The 14,981-nt window shown below is 39.8% G+C and overlaps 1 protein-coding gene and 1 long non-coding RNA gene across 2 annotated transcripts; one reads left to right on the top strand and one right to left on the bottom strand.

Annotated features, from left to right (window-relative positions):
• Positions 1-3,842: 3,842 nt before the first annotated feature.
• LOC133511422 (inhibin beta E chain) lies at positions 3,843-6,156 on the top strand. The gene is made up of 2 exons (XM_061840332.1): positions 3,843-4,194; positions 4,874-6,156. The coding sequence occupies exons 1-2, from the start codon at positions 3,879-3,881 to the stop codon at positions 5,644-5,646; spliced, it is 1,089 nt and encodes a 362-aa protein (XP_061696316.1). The 5' UTR covers positions 3,843-3,878; the 3' UTR covers positions 5,647-6,156.
• Positions 6,157-10,407: 4,251 nt separating this feature from the next.
• LOC133511423 (uncharacterized) lies at positions 10,408-14,530 on the bottom strand. The gene is made up of 3 exons (XR_009797904.1): positions 14,434-14,530; positions 11,957-12,276; positions 10,408-10,544 (listed from the first exon to the last, which is right to left on the bottom strand). It is a non-coding gene; the product is annotated as an uncharacterized LOC133511423 (long non-coding RNA).
• Between the last annotated feature and the right edge of the window lie 451 nt (positions 14,531-14,981).

Consider the following 14,981-nt stretch of genomic DNA (forward strand, 5'->3'; position numbering starts at 1 on the left):
ATGGCATACAGGTAGACTTGGAAACACTTAGACCAACCCTTTGAATTGATTAAATTGTTTAATTGTATGTTTTGGGCAATACGAAGAATGCATTTTTTTAAAGATTCAGAGAAAGAAAACAATGGGATTGCTTTAGACTCATTAAAAAAAACGTTGTTTTTTTTTCTTTCTTTGATTCTACAATATGACAGTATGGTACTTTTTGAAAAGGGTCTATTGTATTTATATCACAGAAATTGCACAGTTGTACCTTTTGTTGATTTTTTTATTTCTGGAGGTTATCATTCTGAAAGCTTAAGTTTAATTTTCATAATGCTGATCTGTTATTTACATCCAGCACAATGAAAGTGCAGAAGGTGTTTGGGTTTTTGGGGATTTTTAAGTGGGGTATACTGATAATCGTCACGAATTTGAACATTTTGCCACTTTGCCATTCCACTTTTCATTATTAAGATTCACCCAGCAGATGGAGCTAGTTTGCCTACCGGGCACACAAGCCCACACCAGCCTCTGAAATGTCTGCAGGGATGCAAGACGTTCAGTTTTAACCGGAAAAATAAGTTTCGATTTTTGTTTATTCTTGGCGACTTGATAAACTCGCCAATGTAATTTTTTAGACTGTAAAAGTGATCAATGCAGTGACAATTGATTATTGCAAGCTAAGCCTATGCGCATTTATGGATAGACTGTGTTTGTGTGTGTCGGGGGGACTGAAAATAATTTCATTTCCGAAAGGGGACGCTGCAAAAAATGTTTGGGAACCATATTATTAAATAAGGGTTGGACATGATTTGGAAATCATTGTATTCTTAAGCAATTTTGAATTTCTGAACAAAAACAATTGCAATTTATACAGTAAACAGATTTTTTTTTCTCCATTTACACGAGTCGAACTTAATGATCACAGGCATCAATCTAGATCTACAGTACATACTTTTTTATAAAACAACTTTTTAAAATTAAAAAAATCTATATACTGTAAATGTACATACATTTTCCAGGGTGGCACGGGGGATCAGCTGGAAAGCGTTGGCCTCACAGTTCTTAGGATCTGGGTTAAATCCCAGGCCTCCCTGTGTGGAGTTTAGATGTTCTCCCCGTGCCTGCGTGGGTTTTCTCCGGGCAACATTAATTGGACACTCTAAATTACCCTTAGGTGTGATTGTGAGTGCGGCTGTTTGTATTGATGTGCCCTGTGATTGGCTGGCAACCAGTTCAGGGTGTACCCCATTTCCTGCCCGTTGACAGCTGGTATAGGCTCCAACAGCTCCAACACTCCCTGCGACCCTTGTGAGGTGAAGAGGCTAAAAAACTGGATGGATGGGTGGGTGGATAACTTTTTGAATCTGGGAATCTTGACAACTTCAACTGACTCATCACACCATACAAACTAAAGTCTGAACTATTCAGACAGAAGGTGCAGTTTGCTGCCTATCTTGTGAATGTATGCAGAATAATATGTTTTATGTAATAGACAAGCTGCAAGATTGCAAACTTGTGTGACTAACAAAAGCCTTTCACACACTTCTAATTTACAAGGTCGGATTGCCTGGCGTGGTGCATGATTGCTTCATTACCTCAGTGAGTCACTGCTCAGAAATCCACGCACACGCATGTGCACGCACGTGAAAGGAACTATAACATCTTCCTTCACCTAAACAGCAACTCTGTCGACATCCTTCTGTCTCCCGCACATGCTGTAACTTGGCTCGCAGCACTGAAAGCTTCAAACACATTGCCTGTCTTTAAATACAGTATTTAGTACATGCCCTGAGATAACCGTTACCGTTGTTATTTGTTGTGAACAAATAAAAACCATTAACATCACAGGTAGGGTTGCAGGCTGGGTTGCCAAAATGCCCTGACACGTAATATTTTCCCACATATGCTTGGGAGATTTTGTGATGCTCCAAAAAAAAAAAACAAGTTTGGACTTTTTGGCAGTAATCCTAAAAGGTAGGTTACACTGTTCATCAGGAAAAGAACACCATGCCTACAGTGAAGTATGTCGGTGGCAGCATCATGCTTTGGACTGTTTTTCTTCGGCTGAAACATTTGGTCTTGAAGATCGTAGAGGGGAATTGTAAAAAAAAGTTCCAAACAATAGTCAGCGTTAGCACAAAACCATCAGCCTTTTGTTGACAGCGAAAAGAGTTAGAAAAAGCCTACTAAAATATGTAGCATTTATCTGGTGTCGTTCAGAGGCATTTTAAGTAGTGGGAGGTGTGTGCGGACTCCCACTTCAAATTAGTGTGCTACATCCCATTCAACAGACGGTGTGCATACTTGTGCGACTACATTATCCTGTGTTCATCCATCCATCCATCCATCCATCCATTTTCTTAGCCGCTTAACCTCACAAGGGTTGCGGGGAGCATTGGAGCCTATCCCAGCTTTCAACGGGCAGGAGGCAGGTGGGGTACATCCTGAACTGGTTGCCAGCCAATCACAGGGCAGGTAGAGACAGACAACAATCACACTCACAATCACACCTACGGGCAATTTAGAGTGTCCAATTAATGTTGCATGTTTTTGGGATGTGGGAGGAAACCGGAGTACCCGGTAAAAACCCACACAGGCACGGGGAGAACATCCAAACTCCACACAGGGAGGGCTGGGATTGAACCCAGTTCTCAGAACTGTGAGGCCAAGCCAGCTGCGCCACCGTGCTGCTCATCTTGTATTTATTTATTTATTATTTATCCTCTCAAAGGATCTGTAATTTTTTATTTATTTTTTTACTTGTACAGCTTAAAAAGTCTCGAGAGGCTTAAGTGGGTACATCTTACTCCTCCATGACTTTTTACAACAAGGGTTCACAGTGCATTACGTACTTTAGTTATATAATACTACGGTTACGAGTTTTGGTTAAGACACTACTGGAAAATAATGGTACTGGCAGCCACTATTGACACTGGAGATTATCACTTAGTGGTGTACTGTATTCACTTTTATTGACGGCTGTTTTAACATCAATGCCTCTGTGTTGAGTTACCTTGACGGCACAGTAAACTTAATAAAGATTACATTGTTCCAAAGTGACGTTTCTTGGCTCTTGTCCCATGAAAAGATTTGAAAGAGGATAACAACATTAAGAAACTATTTTTCAGCACCAGGAAGTTATAGGAGTCTGGAAGTGGTTGAACTGAAATGGTTCATATGAAGAGATTTGGGAGTGAGAGTGCAAAGCAGTTGCTGCATATGTGAATAAATGATCCACATATCGTGGCTTTTCTTTCACAAGTGTTATAACTGTTATCCATGAACTTTACTCATTGAGAAATTATTGATAATTCATCCAACCTGGAAGGAATTGCTTCCAACATGAGGCTGGTCATCCTGAGGCCTAATGCCCTTTTGTGGATGTGGATGTGACTGTGCCGGGCAGACTGTGAAAAAGGACAAATATGGTGCCTTTATAGTTATCAGTAACCAATCACATGATAATTACTAACCTTAGTAAAGCTAGTTCAGTTTCATGTCTTATTTAAAGTCCATGTAAAGAAAAAAAAACCAATTGCACTGAAGTTGGACATTGCGTAAAACTTATATGGAAACAGCCGACAAAATGTGGTAAGTCAGTCGCAAAAAAAAAACCTTTTACTTTTTGGTTTTACAACCAGTAGTTTGGTAACTGGCCTAAACTCATTCAAGAATGATTCATCACAAGTGGGTTTAAAAACTTTCCGGCAGGTTGTTAAACACATTACTGTACTGGAAAATACCATGAACGTTGTCTAAGCTCATCAAAGGTCACCTGACTGAGCAAAGGGGGTGGCAACACAGAAGCTGTATAAATGAAAGCATCCCAAGAATTTCATCAACAGTGTATACAGAGCTCATCCAGGCAAGAGTGGCACTCCTAGACCAAATCCGCCATGCTCAGATCATGCACGCTGCTCTTCTCCACGTTGATCCTGATCTCTGGCCTCAGCTCAGGGGAGTGTAACTCCCAACAAGATGGGGAGCCAACACTCGATGTGGACAATGAGAAGGTACAACTAGTGGAGGCGGTCAAGATGGGAATCCTAAACTCGCTTGGAATGGACAAAGAGCCAGACATCACCCGAAAGGCCTCCGAGCGAGAGTTGAGGAGGATGTATCGGCTGTACTGGGAAAAACTGAGGGAGATGAGAGGAAATTCCAGCCAGTCGATGGGGGTGACCATGTCTACGGTGCTTTTTCCAGCTACAGGTGAGCGCCGTGTAGTAGGAGCTTGTGACTGACACACCTGAGTGAAAGAAACGTGTGAGTGGGAGTAGAAAGGAATGTTTGATGTAAAGTTCATTCATGAAATCTTATCGGGTGAGTTTACCCGTAAAGAGACTAAGAAAGCAAACATATCGCCTGCTGTTATTCACTTCATACCCTGGTGTCTCTATGGTTTTATAGTGCATTTAGTATCATGTCAGATATATTATGTGAGGGCAACTGGTTTGAGCGTTGGCCTCACAGTTCAGAGGACCAGGGTTCAAATCCAGATCCCACTTGAATGGAGTTTACATGTTCTCCCCGTGCCTGCGTGGGTTTTCTCCAAGCACTCCAGTTTCCTCCACACCCGAAAAACATGCATTAATTGGAGACTCTAAATTGCCCCTAGGTGTGTTTATGAGTGTGACTGTTGTCTGTCTCCATGTGGCCTGCAATTGGCTGGGAACCAGTTCAGTGTGTTCCCCGTCTCCTTCCCGTTGACAGCTGGGATAGGCTTCAGCACTCCTGCAACCCTTGAGTGGATATGTGGCTAATAAAATGGATGGATGGATGGATGGATGGATGAATGGATGGATGGATGGATATCATATATTTGGAATTGTTTTGGGAAAGCAGCGAAAATGAAAACTTTACACTTTCCTCTGCTTTCTCTCTATTGTAGGGTCAATGAAAGGACCTCAAGGGGAGGAACTGCCACCATTGCTCCCTGGTCAGCAAAAGCAGTGGTACAGAGCTGTGTTCCATAAGAACCCAAATATCCAAACAGAGTCCATTCTAACCCGAGCTAAGCTCAAGGTTTCCAGGCATAGTCTATTACAACCAACACATTCTGATCCAAGGCAAGAGATTAAAGTTCAAGTCAAACGCCTTGAGGTGGGGAACGTAACTGGATGGACATCTACGGACCATCATGCTGATGTTTCACTCATGCATAATGTGACGATGGACATCAGCACTAAGGTGACAAAGTGGATGAGAACAGATGATACGTCATTGGTTGTGAACGTTAGGATGCCAACGGGAGAAGGCGACCCGACTATATCTTTGGAATTGGACTTAATTCAGCCCAAAGCAACTCAGAATCGAAGGCTGCCTCGCTCCAACAGGGAGGACGAGTGCAACGAACAAGGCTGGTGCTGCCGCAAATCCGTCAACGTGTCATTCAAAGACATTGGCTGGACCGACTGGATCGTGGCCCCCACGGAGTACACTATGCACTTGTGCGACGGCACGTGCCCGCACAATTACAAGCCGGCCACCATGCATACGCAGGTCAAGTCTCGCCTGCATCAGATCCTGAAGGGCGGCTCGCCTCGGCCTTGCTGTGTGCCAGCATCCTACGAGCCCATGGTCCTCATGTACTACGACAGTAGGGGGAAATTGAAACTGAAACCTTTTGATGACCTGATTGTCACTAAATGTCACTGTGCCTAAGGCAGACAAAGTTAATGACTATTGGAGCTACTTTTTTTTATGGCTGTTGTTTTATGTTTTCTCTGAATGTTTTATTTATTGAAAGTTCTATTTATTGTCCTAAATCATATGAATGTATCAAGTGTGCCATTGCCATTGTTACATCATTTTATAAAGCAGTGTTTCCCAACCTTGAATGAACCAAAATGAATCATAATATGCAAATATGGTGATTAATAAATATCCTGTTGGCTTGAGATATGAGTTCAATTTATTCTGTGACTACACTCATAACTCTCAAATCCTCCATTGAAAGAAATGGAAATGCCATTAATTGGTTCCAGCTTCCCCAAAAACATTTGTAGAGTGTTTTTTTTTTTTAAAGGAAAACAGCACTCTTTAATATTGTACTTTATAAAAGGAGACTTAAATTATGTAATTTAACATAAGGTAATGAAATGTAAGATTTGACACAAGTTTTTGTTTTTGTTACTATTCACTGGATATTGTGCTGCTCCGTTAGTACATGCAGGTTGGCCTCTGGGTGCAGTATAACGCAGGCATATGGAAATAAATGACGATGGTCACAACCAAGCTCAGTAAGCTGAAGTAATATTTATTGTCTTTCACAGATGATTGTATTTCTTTCACCTTGTCCCATTAGGGGTCGCCACACCGTGTCATCTCAGATGAACACTCATATTTGTTTGGCACAGTTGTTTTTTTTTTTTTTTTTAACAGCGGATGCCCTTCCTGACGCAACCCCTCTGCATTTATCCGGGGAGAGAGCTGGAGCCTATCCTAGCTAACTTCGGGCGAAAGGCAGACTATACCCCGAACTGGTTGCCAGCCAGTAGCAGGGCAGATATCTACACCATCACTGAGCGGGAATCGATCCCACGCTGGATGCACCAAAGCAGGCGTGTGTACCACTACACCATCATTGACTCCTTATTCAATATTATTGTAATCAACTTTAAACAGTTTGAACATCCATCCATCCATCCATCCATCCATTTTCTTAGCCACTTACAGTATGTGAATATTGACGGATGGGGCATTCATATCTCAAGGAAGCTCTGTCATGTGATATTGGGGCCTGTTTATTGAACATAAAGCTGCACTTCTGTTGTAATTATGGGAGCAGGTGTATTCACAAGTTAATACATATAGGTGTCAAACTCAAGGCCCGTAGCCCAGATGCAGCCCGTCACTTCATTTTATGTGGCCCACAAATGCAAGCCATGTTTGTCAACTTTTGCGATTCTTGCTAAAATATGTAGACCCAAATTCCAGATAATAATCATAATGATAAACTGTGATGAGATATTTCAACTTACTGTTTGCCAACCCCCTTTTCCACAGTAACTTAAACAATACTTACTTACTGAGGATAAAATACCTATATACCTATTATCCTTGTCTTCTGATTTTAAAACTAGTTATCACCCAATTTGTTGCGTGATGGTAATGTAATTTGGTGATGAAACACGTATATGTGATTACACTGTTGTAATGACCCTCTGAGGGAAATCATAACTGCAACGCGGCCTGAGAAAAAAATGAGTTTGACACCCTTGAGTTCTTTGTACCTTCTGGCATCTAGGGGAAGAACATTTAATTCTTCTGCCTGTCACTATATGTCACTGGCATAGACAGATGAATTATTATTGAATGAATTATTTATAATGAATACATCATTTCCTGCACGGTGGTTGGGAATCACTGCTATAAAATATGTTTTTATTTTATTATCATTTTTGTTGTAGGTATTGTAATACAACAAACCCATTTTAAATGTTCATTTCAATGTAATTTTTATTTAACAATACTGACCTGTTGCACTTGAATTTACAGTATAAACAAGGACATTTCATAATAAACATACGGGAAATGAAAGGCTCTTGTTGGCTATGCCGTTATCAAATGAGTTCAGGAGTTTATGAAGGCCAGGGTGCGTCTGCACGGGAAATCAGTTTATTGATAACATCTACGCTATCTTCTATAAATGACCCTGACATGGCTTTGGCGGTAGCCTTGACCTTGGAAAGGGACATAGATGATAGTAATATATATATATATAGATGAAAGTAAAGAGAAAAATTCAAGGGGTTGAAGTTAGTAGAAAATTGCACAGAAAGTCAAACACTTACATAAAAAATGACATTCTGTTACATCAACAACAACAAGAGGCAATAAATAGACTGCAATTTTTTTTCACTGCTTTTGTTGAATTTAATTTATATTCAGACAAGTTCAAAGTTAATTTTACTATGTATATAACGTAGAGAACATTACCTTTAATAATTCATACTATTTTATTTTATTCTGATGATTTAATTGTAACTGACAATTTCATATCATTTAAAAAATGTCTATTTTTTTATTTTCATCTATTATTTCCAATAAATCAGTTGAAAAATTATAAGATATATACTTACAAATGAATAAAAATCAACACTTTTTAGAAAATAATCAGGGTGGGTGAAAAGTAACCAGGCAATACAAATGCTTTTGGAATGTTTAATGTTAATTTATAAAAGCATTTTAGAAAACACTAATGGAGTGGACTAATTTCTTGTCAATATCCGACGTCGTAGACATCATTCAAAGGTACTTATTTCTCTGACTACGTGAGGATACTAGTTGATGCTAACTGCTTTATTTTCATTCTCCTATGTAAGAAAGAACATGTGAAGAGTTTGTTTTCAAAACGCGACATAGGCATTTTTTTCAGATTTACGAAACTCGCGCCAAAATTATCCAGCTCCGAATGGTAGTTATCGGGACACTCTGATTTTTGTTGAAAGTGCGACATATCGTTCTATATCAGCCAAGGAAGATCGCGTTTTATTTCAAAATGCGACATATCGAGATCTTATTTAGAGCAAAATGCGACATAATTTCGTTCAATCAGCGTGCGCTGCTGAAGCAAGCAGCATCCAATCAGAATTCATCTAGAGGGAAGTTCCGGTATCTTCCACATCATCATCCAAAATGGCTGCGCCCGCGTTTGAGAGAGATGCTAATGCCGAGTTTGATTTTATGTACGAGACACTGGAGAGAATGAAGCTGGGAAGGAAAAGAAACCCAGCGGAAACGGGGTCAGAAAAGAAGAAGCGCTTGCTATGATAGTAGACCCTATTTTTTCTCTTTGTGAAGTTGACCTGTTGTTTCCTTTTTTTTTTTTATCACATTTGGATTTTCTTTTACATGAATTCTATTTTTAATAGAATCTACTGATGTGTGAATCAGTAATGTTTCTTTTCTACTTATCAATTGAAAGAAAATAAAGACTTTTGATCTTTGTAGATTGTTTTTGTTTACACTGAAAAATATCCAGTACAGTCAGTAGCAAACCTTTTCATTGTTTTGATACATTTTACCATGTTTTTTTATTTGGATCCTTGGCATGCATTTTTGTCGATTTTATCTTTACAGTTTTTCTTGCTTTCAAGCTGAACTAAGTCTTGTATTTTGTTTATCAATGTTTAATAATATCGAATAAATGAATCAGTGATTGTGCTGGTTTACTCACAGGCTGTCCCATTGTGAGAGTGCTTTTCCTATTTAATTTTAATTCTTTATGAAATTTTTGCAATTTAATACTTCAGTTCTCATCCAAGTACCATTGTATCTGAATGTAATAAACATACTGTTTTGTCTATGATTGTGTAATGCTTGAATTGTAATTTTGTTGTTCAAAATATTTCACCAACGATCATTAATGAATGAATACATTTTTATAATTCTATGCAATCTTTTTTTTGCCATTTTTTATAAGGAAAGTTATCGGCTATGACTTAAGAAAAGTTGACATTAAAAGGAAATCAACACCCTTGGAGTAGACTCAATTTCTGTCTATGAGCATTATGAATACTGTTATTATTACTACAGACTTATGTCCTATTCTGCAGTGTTCTTTCCCCTGACAGCGACAGCTATAAATAAAATCAAAAGAAAGCAGACTCAATGAGTCAGATTTCAAACAGTGAATTTGTGAGTTGGAAAGTGATTTCATTTTGGAGATGTGTGTATGAGATCGACTACCTATTTTTTTTCTGCTGCTATCCCTCCCAACCCATATTAACCTTGGTAGACTGGTTTGAAGCAGATTACTTTCTTAATGATCTGACATCAACTTATAAACAAAATTAATCAACTGAGTGACACAATGCCTGCAGATGTCGGATTGCAGAATCGCATACAGATACACAAAATTACAATGATGTAAACTCAGCCTTTCCAAGACCTCATACTGAACAAACAGTTTCTAAATAACTGAAAAACACCTTTTTAAAAGAAATTCCCATTTTTTCATCTCCTTTTTCAACATCTGACATTAGTGAGCTAATTGTGAAAATTGAGACTGGTGACTGACCCTTATTTCTGATACCTAACTCTCTAAATGTGGTGGTCATGGTCTTAAATATTATTTTAAAATGCTTGAAATGTTGAAAGGCAAATAGTTTTCATTATTGCCTATCAAAAGCAACTGATTTTTAAAAAAAAATAAAGCTGCTCCTGAAGGTTTAAGTCGAAATTTGGATATGTCTCACTTTGCCAAGAATAAAATGTTTGGATATGTCTCATTTTGGAGAAAAAATGAAATTTGTCATCATGGTACTTTCACTTTGGCATGAATTCCTTCAAACAGAAGTAGCAGCAAGTCACATATCAAGTGAATCTTGTTCTTACATAAGGTTTGTTTAGAAAGCTATTCATGTCCATGTAGAGAAAGATTCTATTAAAAAAAATGGTAATGTCATGTCTCGACTTATTATTGTGGAACAATATAGATGTCGTCATCTCGGGAGTCCGGGAGAATGGAGAGGTTACACGCAGGATCGTTGCTGTATATTGCATCATCGGCTAAAACGCACTGCAAGTACAAATCCTCGGCGGGTTCACAAGGTGGCCTGTGGACAAACAATGAGCAGTGATGTAAACTTCAAAAGTACCAACAAAACCATTCGGGGAAATATTGGGTCACTTGCAGTGGCGGGAAATGCAAATAATTTGCCCATCCAATCATTTTCCGTACCACTTATACTCACAAAGGTCACGGCTGGCCGAGCGGCGCAGTACACCATGAACTGCTCACCAGCAAATCGCAGCACACGTAGTAACAAACATGCACTCGTGCTCGCATTCACACCAATGAGCAATTTAGTGTCTTCAGTTAACCCGCCACGCAGGTTTTTGGAACGTGGGAAGTCACCAGAGTACTCAGAGAAAAGCCACACAGGTACGGGGAGCGCCTACAAACTCAACACAGGCGAGGCCAGATTTGAACCCGGGAACTCACAACAGTGCTATGCAGTTGGTCATCGTGCCGGCCAAATACTTTGTTACGCTACTAAAAAAGCAGATTTTACAGGTATCTGTACTTATCTTGGATTTATTTTTCTTTATTTAACTTTCTATTCCATCATCAAAAGCATTGTGAGGTATGTCCCTTTTTCTGTTGTTCGTTTCCCAACCTCCGCGGATAATGAGAACATTAAAAACCACCTAATGGGACAAGTCTAAAGAAACTTACTATGTGGGCATTGCCACATAACCTTTGGTAACCTTTTTGTTTTTTGCTCAGTGACTGTTTTTTCTCAATGTCTTACGTCTCAAAAGTATTCTCCGTCAATTTTTGTGGTCCTTGAGCAGCTCCAACCACCACAGGGATACAAATCCCTCGCGTGCGTTTGACATACTTGGCAAATCAAGATTCAGAATATGCCTTCTTAATATGACACACCACAGAGAAGAGAGTTGCTAACAACCCTGACAAATTTGTATTACTTCAACTACAATTTCGAGTAGACTCTTTCTTATCCTTACACGTAGCTACACATTTCAAGCATAAAAATAGATCTGCTTTAAACCACAGATGATTGGAAAATATTACAGTATGTATTTATAAACAAAATCTCTGAATTCACTTTACATGGTTTAAATATTTAAGTACATTTAAATCAGTTTTTTGGGTGGGGAGTTACAGTAAGTAAAGAGGTTGAATCAATACGTCTTTTCCCACACAAGTATCTGTACTTCTATTTCAGTACAGTGTATGAGTACTTCAATGGTTTCCCTTTCCCTACTCATGTTCTTAAACCGCCAGCAATGAGTCATCAGCCGCTTTGATGAATTAAAAGACTAAGCTCACATCCAGTCCAAACGGTGATTTTTTTTCTCTCTCGAACACAAGGCAAATGGGGAAGTCACACAACACCCAAGTTTTCTTTATCTTTTTCTGTTCCATTCTGGAGGCTGTACTTCACTTTCTTTTGTCACACTTTCTGGGTGTACATAATTGAGTAAGAAGGGAATAAAACACCTGCTCTGAGGGCCGGCGCAGCTTTTCTGACTCCTCAAGTTTTCATAGATGGGGGCATTCTTGGTTGACTTTGTTGTGACCATGCTGGTATACTGATGGTCCCACTGGGGAGTCGCCGGAGAGTCCTTCTTTTGGCTTTTTCTTTGACCAGATAGTGTCTGACTCCATTTCTTCTTCCAGAGTTTGACCATGACCGTAACAGCGATGGCAACCAGCATCAGAAACAAGAGCGTCAGGCCCACCGCGAGACCTACGGGAGAATTAGGGGCAACACATGCGGTGCCGTTTACAGGGACACAAGTGTTGTTCACCATCATGACCTGCAAAGAAGAAAAACAAAAAAGTAGTAGGTCAGCATTTACTCTTGGGCCAACAAAAACACAAAACTCGGCACCATGGCATTTCAATTGATGTTGCATCTGTGACATCACAATGCCATGATTTCAAATTTGGAATTGCGGCAAAACTAGTGGCTGACAGCCTGCCACTCGTGAAAACTAGTTGTTTAAAACATTGCCCAGTGCGTGACAGTTCAGTTTCGTTCAGTCGCTCGGCATGTGGCTGGCATTAGGGTTCCCGGACTGAACATACGAACTTGGGAAAGGTACGAAAGCCAGGACACCTCATGTTCCGCAAACCACTGGCAGCATAATAGGGGAAACTCACAACATCGCACAGTCACGTGGACAGCAAAACAGAAACAAGGAAGGCCCAAGGCAGAACACATAGTCCGCCACTGAAGGCTGAGATGATAACCAGAAAAACAATGAGGCAGGAAGGTCAAAAGCAAGCAGAGTCAACAAAGGGATATCACTCCAAAGTGGAGTGCTGGAGAGTCTCGCATGAGAGGGAAAGTATTTGGCAAAAAGTCAGTGCAAAGGAGAGGCTTAGAAAGCTCCTGCGTGCCCAGTTGAGCGAGGTGCAGGCTAATAAGATGGCCATCGAGAGTACTCAGCTACTGGAAAACAATGGAACGAGGAATGGAACTAGGTCAGGCCTAATAAGTATGTAAAAGTAATCAGGCTGTTTTTGTCCCAATTTTGGCCGTGCACGATGAAACATGACCAACACCAGTATATCTTGATTTATATGATCATCCTGTAAGATTATCCTGTGATTTGAAGTGTGCCTGCAATGAAACTGGTCAGGGTTGACAATTTTATACGTTAAACAAGTTCAATATTTATGACTCAAACGTTTCAGAATCTACGTCTCCCAAAACGACCTGACTGAGGAACAAGGAAGTAGAAGGTGTAAATAAAAATCCATCCATCCATTTTCTTAGCCGCTTATCCTCACAAGGGTCACCGAGACTGCTGTAGCCTATCCCAGCTGTCAACGGGCAGGAGGCAGGTTACACCCTGAACTGGGCGCCAGCCAATCGCAGGGCATGTAAATAATAATAATAATTTAAAAAATCGTGCCCTATCCAAAGTCGAATTTTGCATTTGTGGGTTCAGTAGATGGCAAGAAGTATTTTTCATTCTTGACTGAAAACCCCCACCCCTGGTCCCCTTGGCACCACTCAAGAAACGTCGGTGTCGCGCAACATATTCAGAAGTATTTCTTCTTCATTTTTCTTAGATCTTAATTGATCACATCCAAATTCAGTCTTGGAAGATTGCTTTCTAGATCGGTGGTAGGTGGAACAGAATATCTCTGTGCAAGGTGTTCTATGCTGACATTATCAAATTACAACACATACAATACGATCAAGACTCGTATAGTCTCATAGTCTTCATGTCCAGAGTCTGTATCACATAATCAATCTGTGGGATATGGACTGAGCCGAGCCCTGCTGCAAATGGTCAAAAGCTGTACTACTAGGCAGTGTTGCACTCCATAAAAAGGTCTATAATTGCTCATAGAAGATACAAGATGGCCAACAATTCAACTGCTTTGGTATGAGCACAAAGACAACTAAAAACAGAAGATAGATTCCCCAAAATATTTCACGAAAAGACAAATTTGCAAATGCCAATCCACGGATGTGTACTGGGATTTGGAGTTTTTATAGCATAATAATTTACAATGTTTAAACCATTGCTGTTGCACTTGTATACATCATGTTACGGTTTCTTTAAAAGGAAACATTGAAGCTGTTTGTTTAAATGTCATGACATTAATTCTTGCTTACATAAAAGCCCTTCATTGTGTATTCTCTTCCCTTTAGTGTCCTAATATTCAGTTTTTATAGGATGACATTCATCTTGAATTCATTGAGAAAATGACAACCAATTTAAATGATAACAATCTTATTGGGCCAATTATTAATTCAATTTCTGTTCTTTCAAAGCCACTCCTTCTCATCGGTATTCACACTACCACACATAAAACATTCACTTTCTGAAAAGGCCTTTAATGCTCAATTAAAGAGATGAATACATTCTGTGATTGTTATATTGGCAGAACATCAAGAACAGCGAAAGTAAGAATTTTTTTCTCAGATAGTGAGTCAAAATAAAGAGCCGCCTTACCGCTCGAGACGCCAAAGTCGAGAATCGTGAGCAAAGTTGTGCGTTTGTCTTAAACTCACATTTGCAACAGACTGGTTCCTCTTTTCTGATATGAAAGTGGGGGTTGAAGAAGAAGACGCTATATTCAGATTTCCTGTAAAAGCTCTTAACCATATTATCATATCATGCATCATAACGTTTGGTGTGACTGTATGGCGCACTGGATGTTCATATTTTATGAATTATAATCGCTTGAGGGCAAATGATTGAATGGATATAAAGTGAGCCTTTTTCAGGAAAAGATGAAGTGAGTAGTGAAGGGGATGATCGCTTGAACGGGAAAATGAAAAATCTGCAACCTTGAATTTGCTTCACTAATCCACAGCATGAGCAGGGTGTGTACCTCCCCCTGCTGCCAGTCTCTCTCCAAACAAGCAGTCAAGCAATTTCATCCATCAGCTTATGAACATATCCAGAAATGTAGATAAATGCACTTGCGTGTTGTTCAAGTGGACAAATGTCAAACTCAAGGCCCCGGGTGCCCCCGGATCCGGCCCATTTTATGCAGC

Source organism: Syngnathoides biaculeatus, chromosome 13 (assembly GCF_019802595.1).
Source record: "Syngnathoides biaculeatus isolate LvHL_M chromosome 13, ASM1980259v1, whole genome shotgun sequence".
Classification (NCBI taxonomy): Eukaryota; Metazoa; Chordata; class Actinopteri; order Syngnathiformes; family Syngnathidae; genus Syngnathoides; species Syngnathoides biaculeatus.

Bases quoted from the DNA above. Each gene is read 5' to 3' on its own strand.
- LOC133511422 (XM_061840332.1), top strand. From the start codon at position 3,879: ATGCTCAGATCATGCACGCTGCTCTTCTCCACGTTGATCCTGATCTCT. The intron at 4,195-4,873 runs GTGAGCGCCGTG...TCTCTATTGTAG, and splicing joins GGTGCTTTTTCCAGCTACAG to GGTCAATGAAAGGACCTCAA.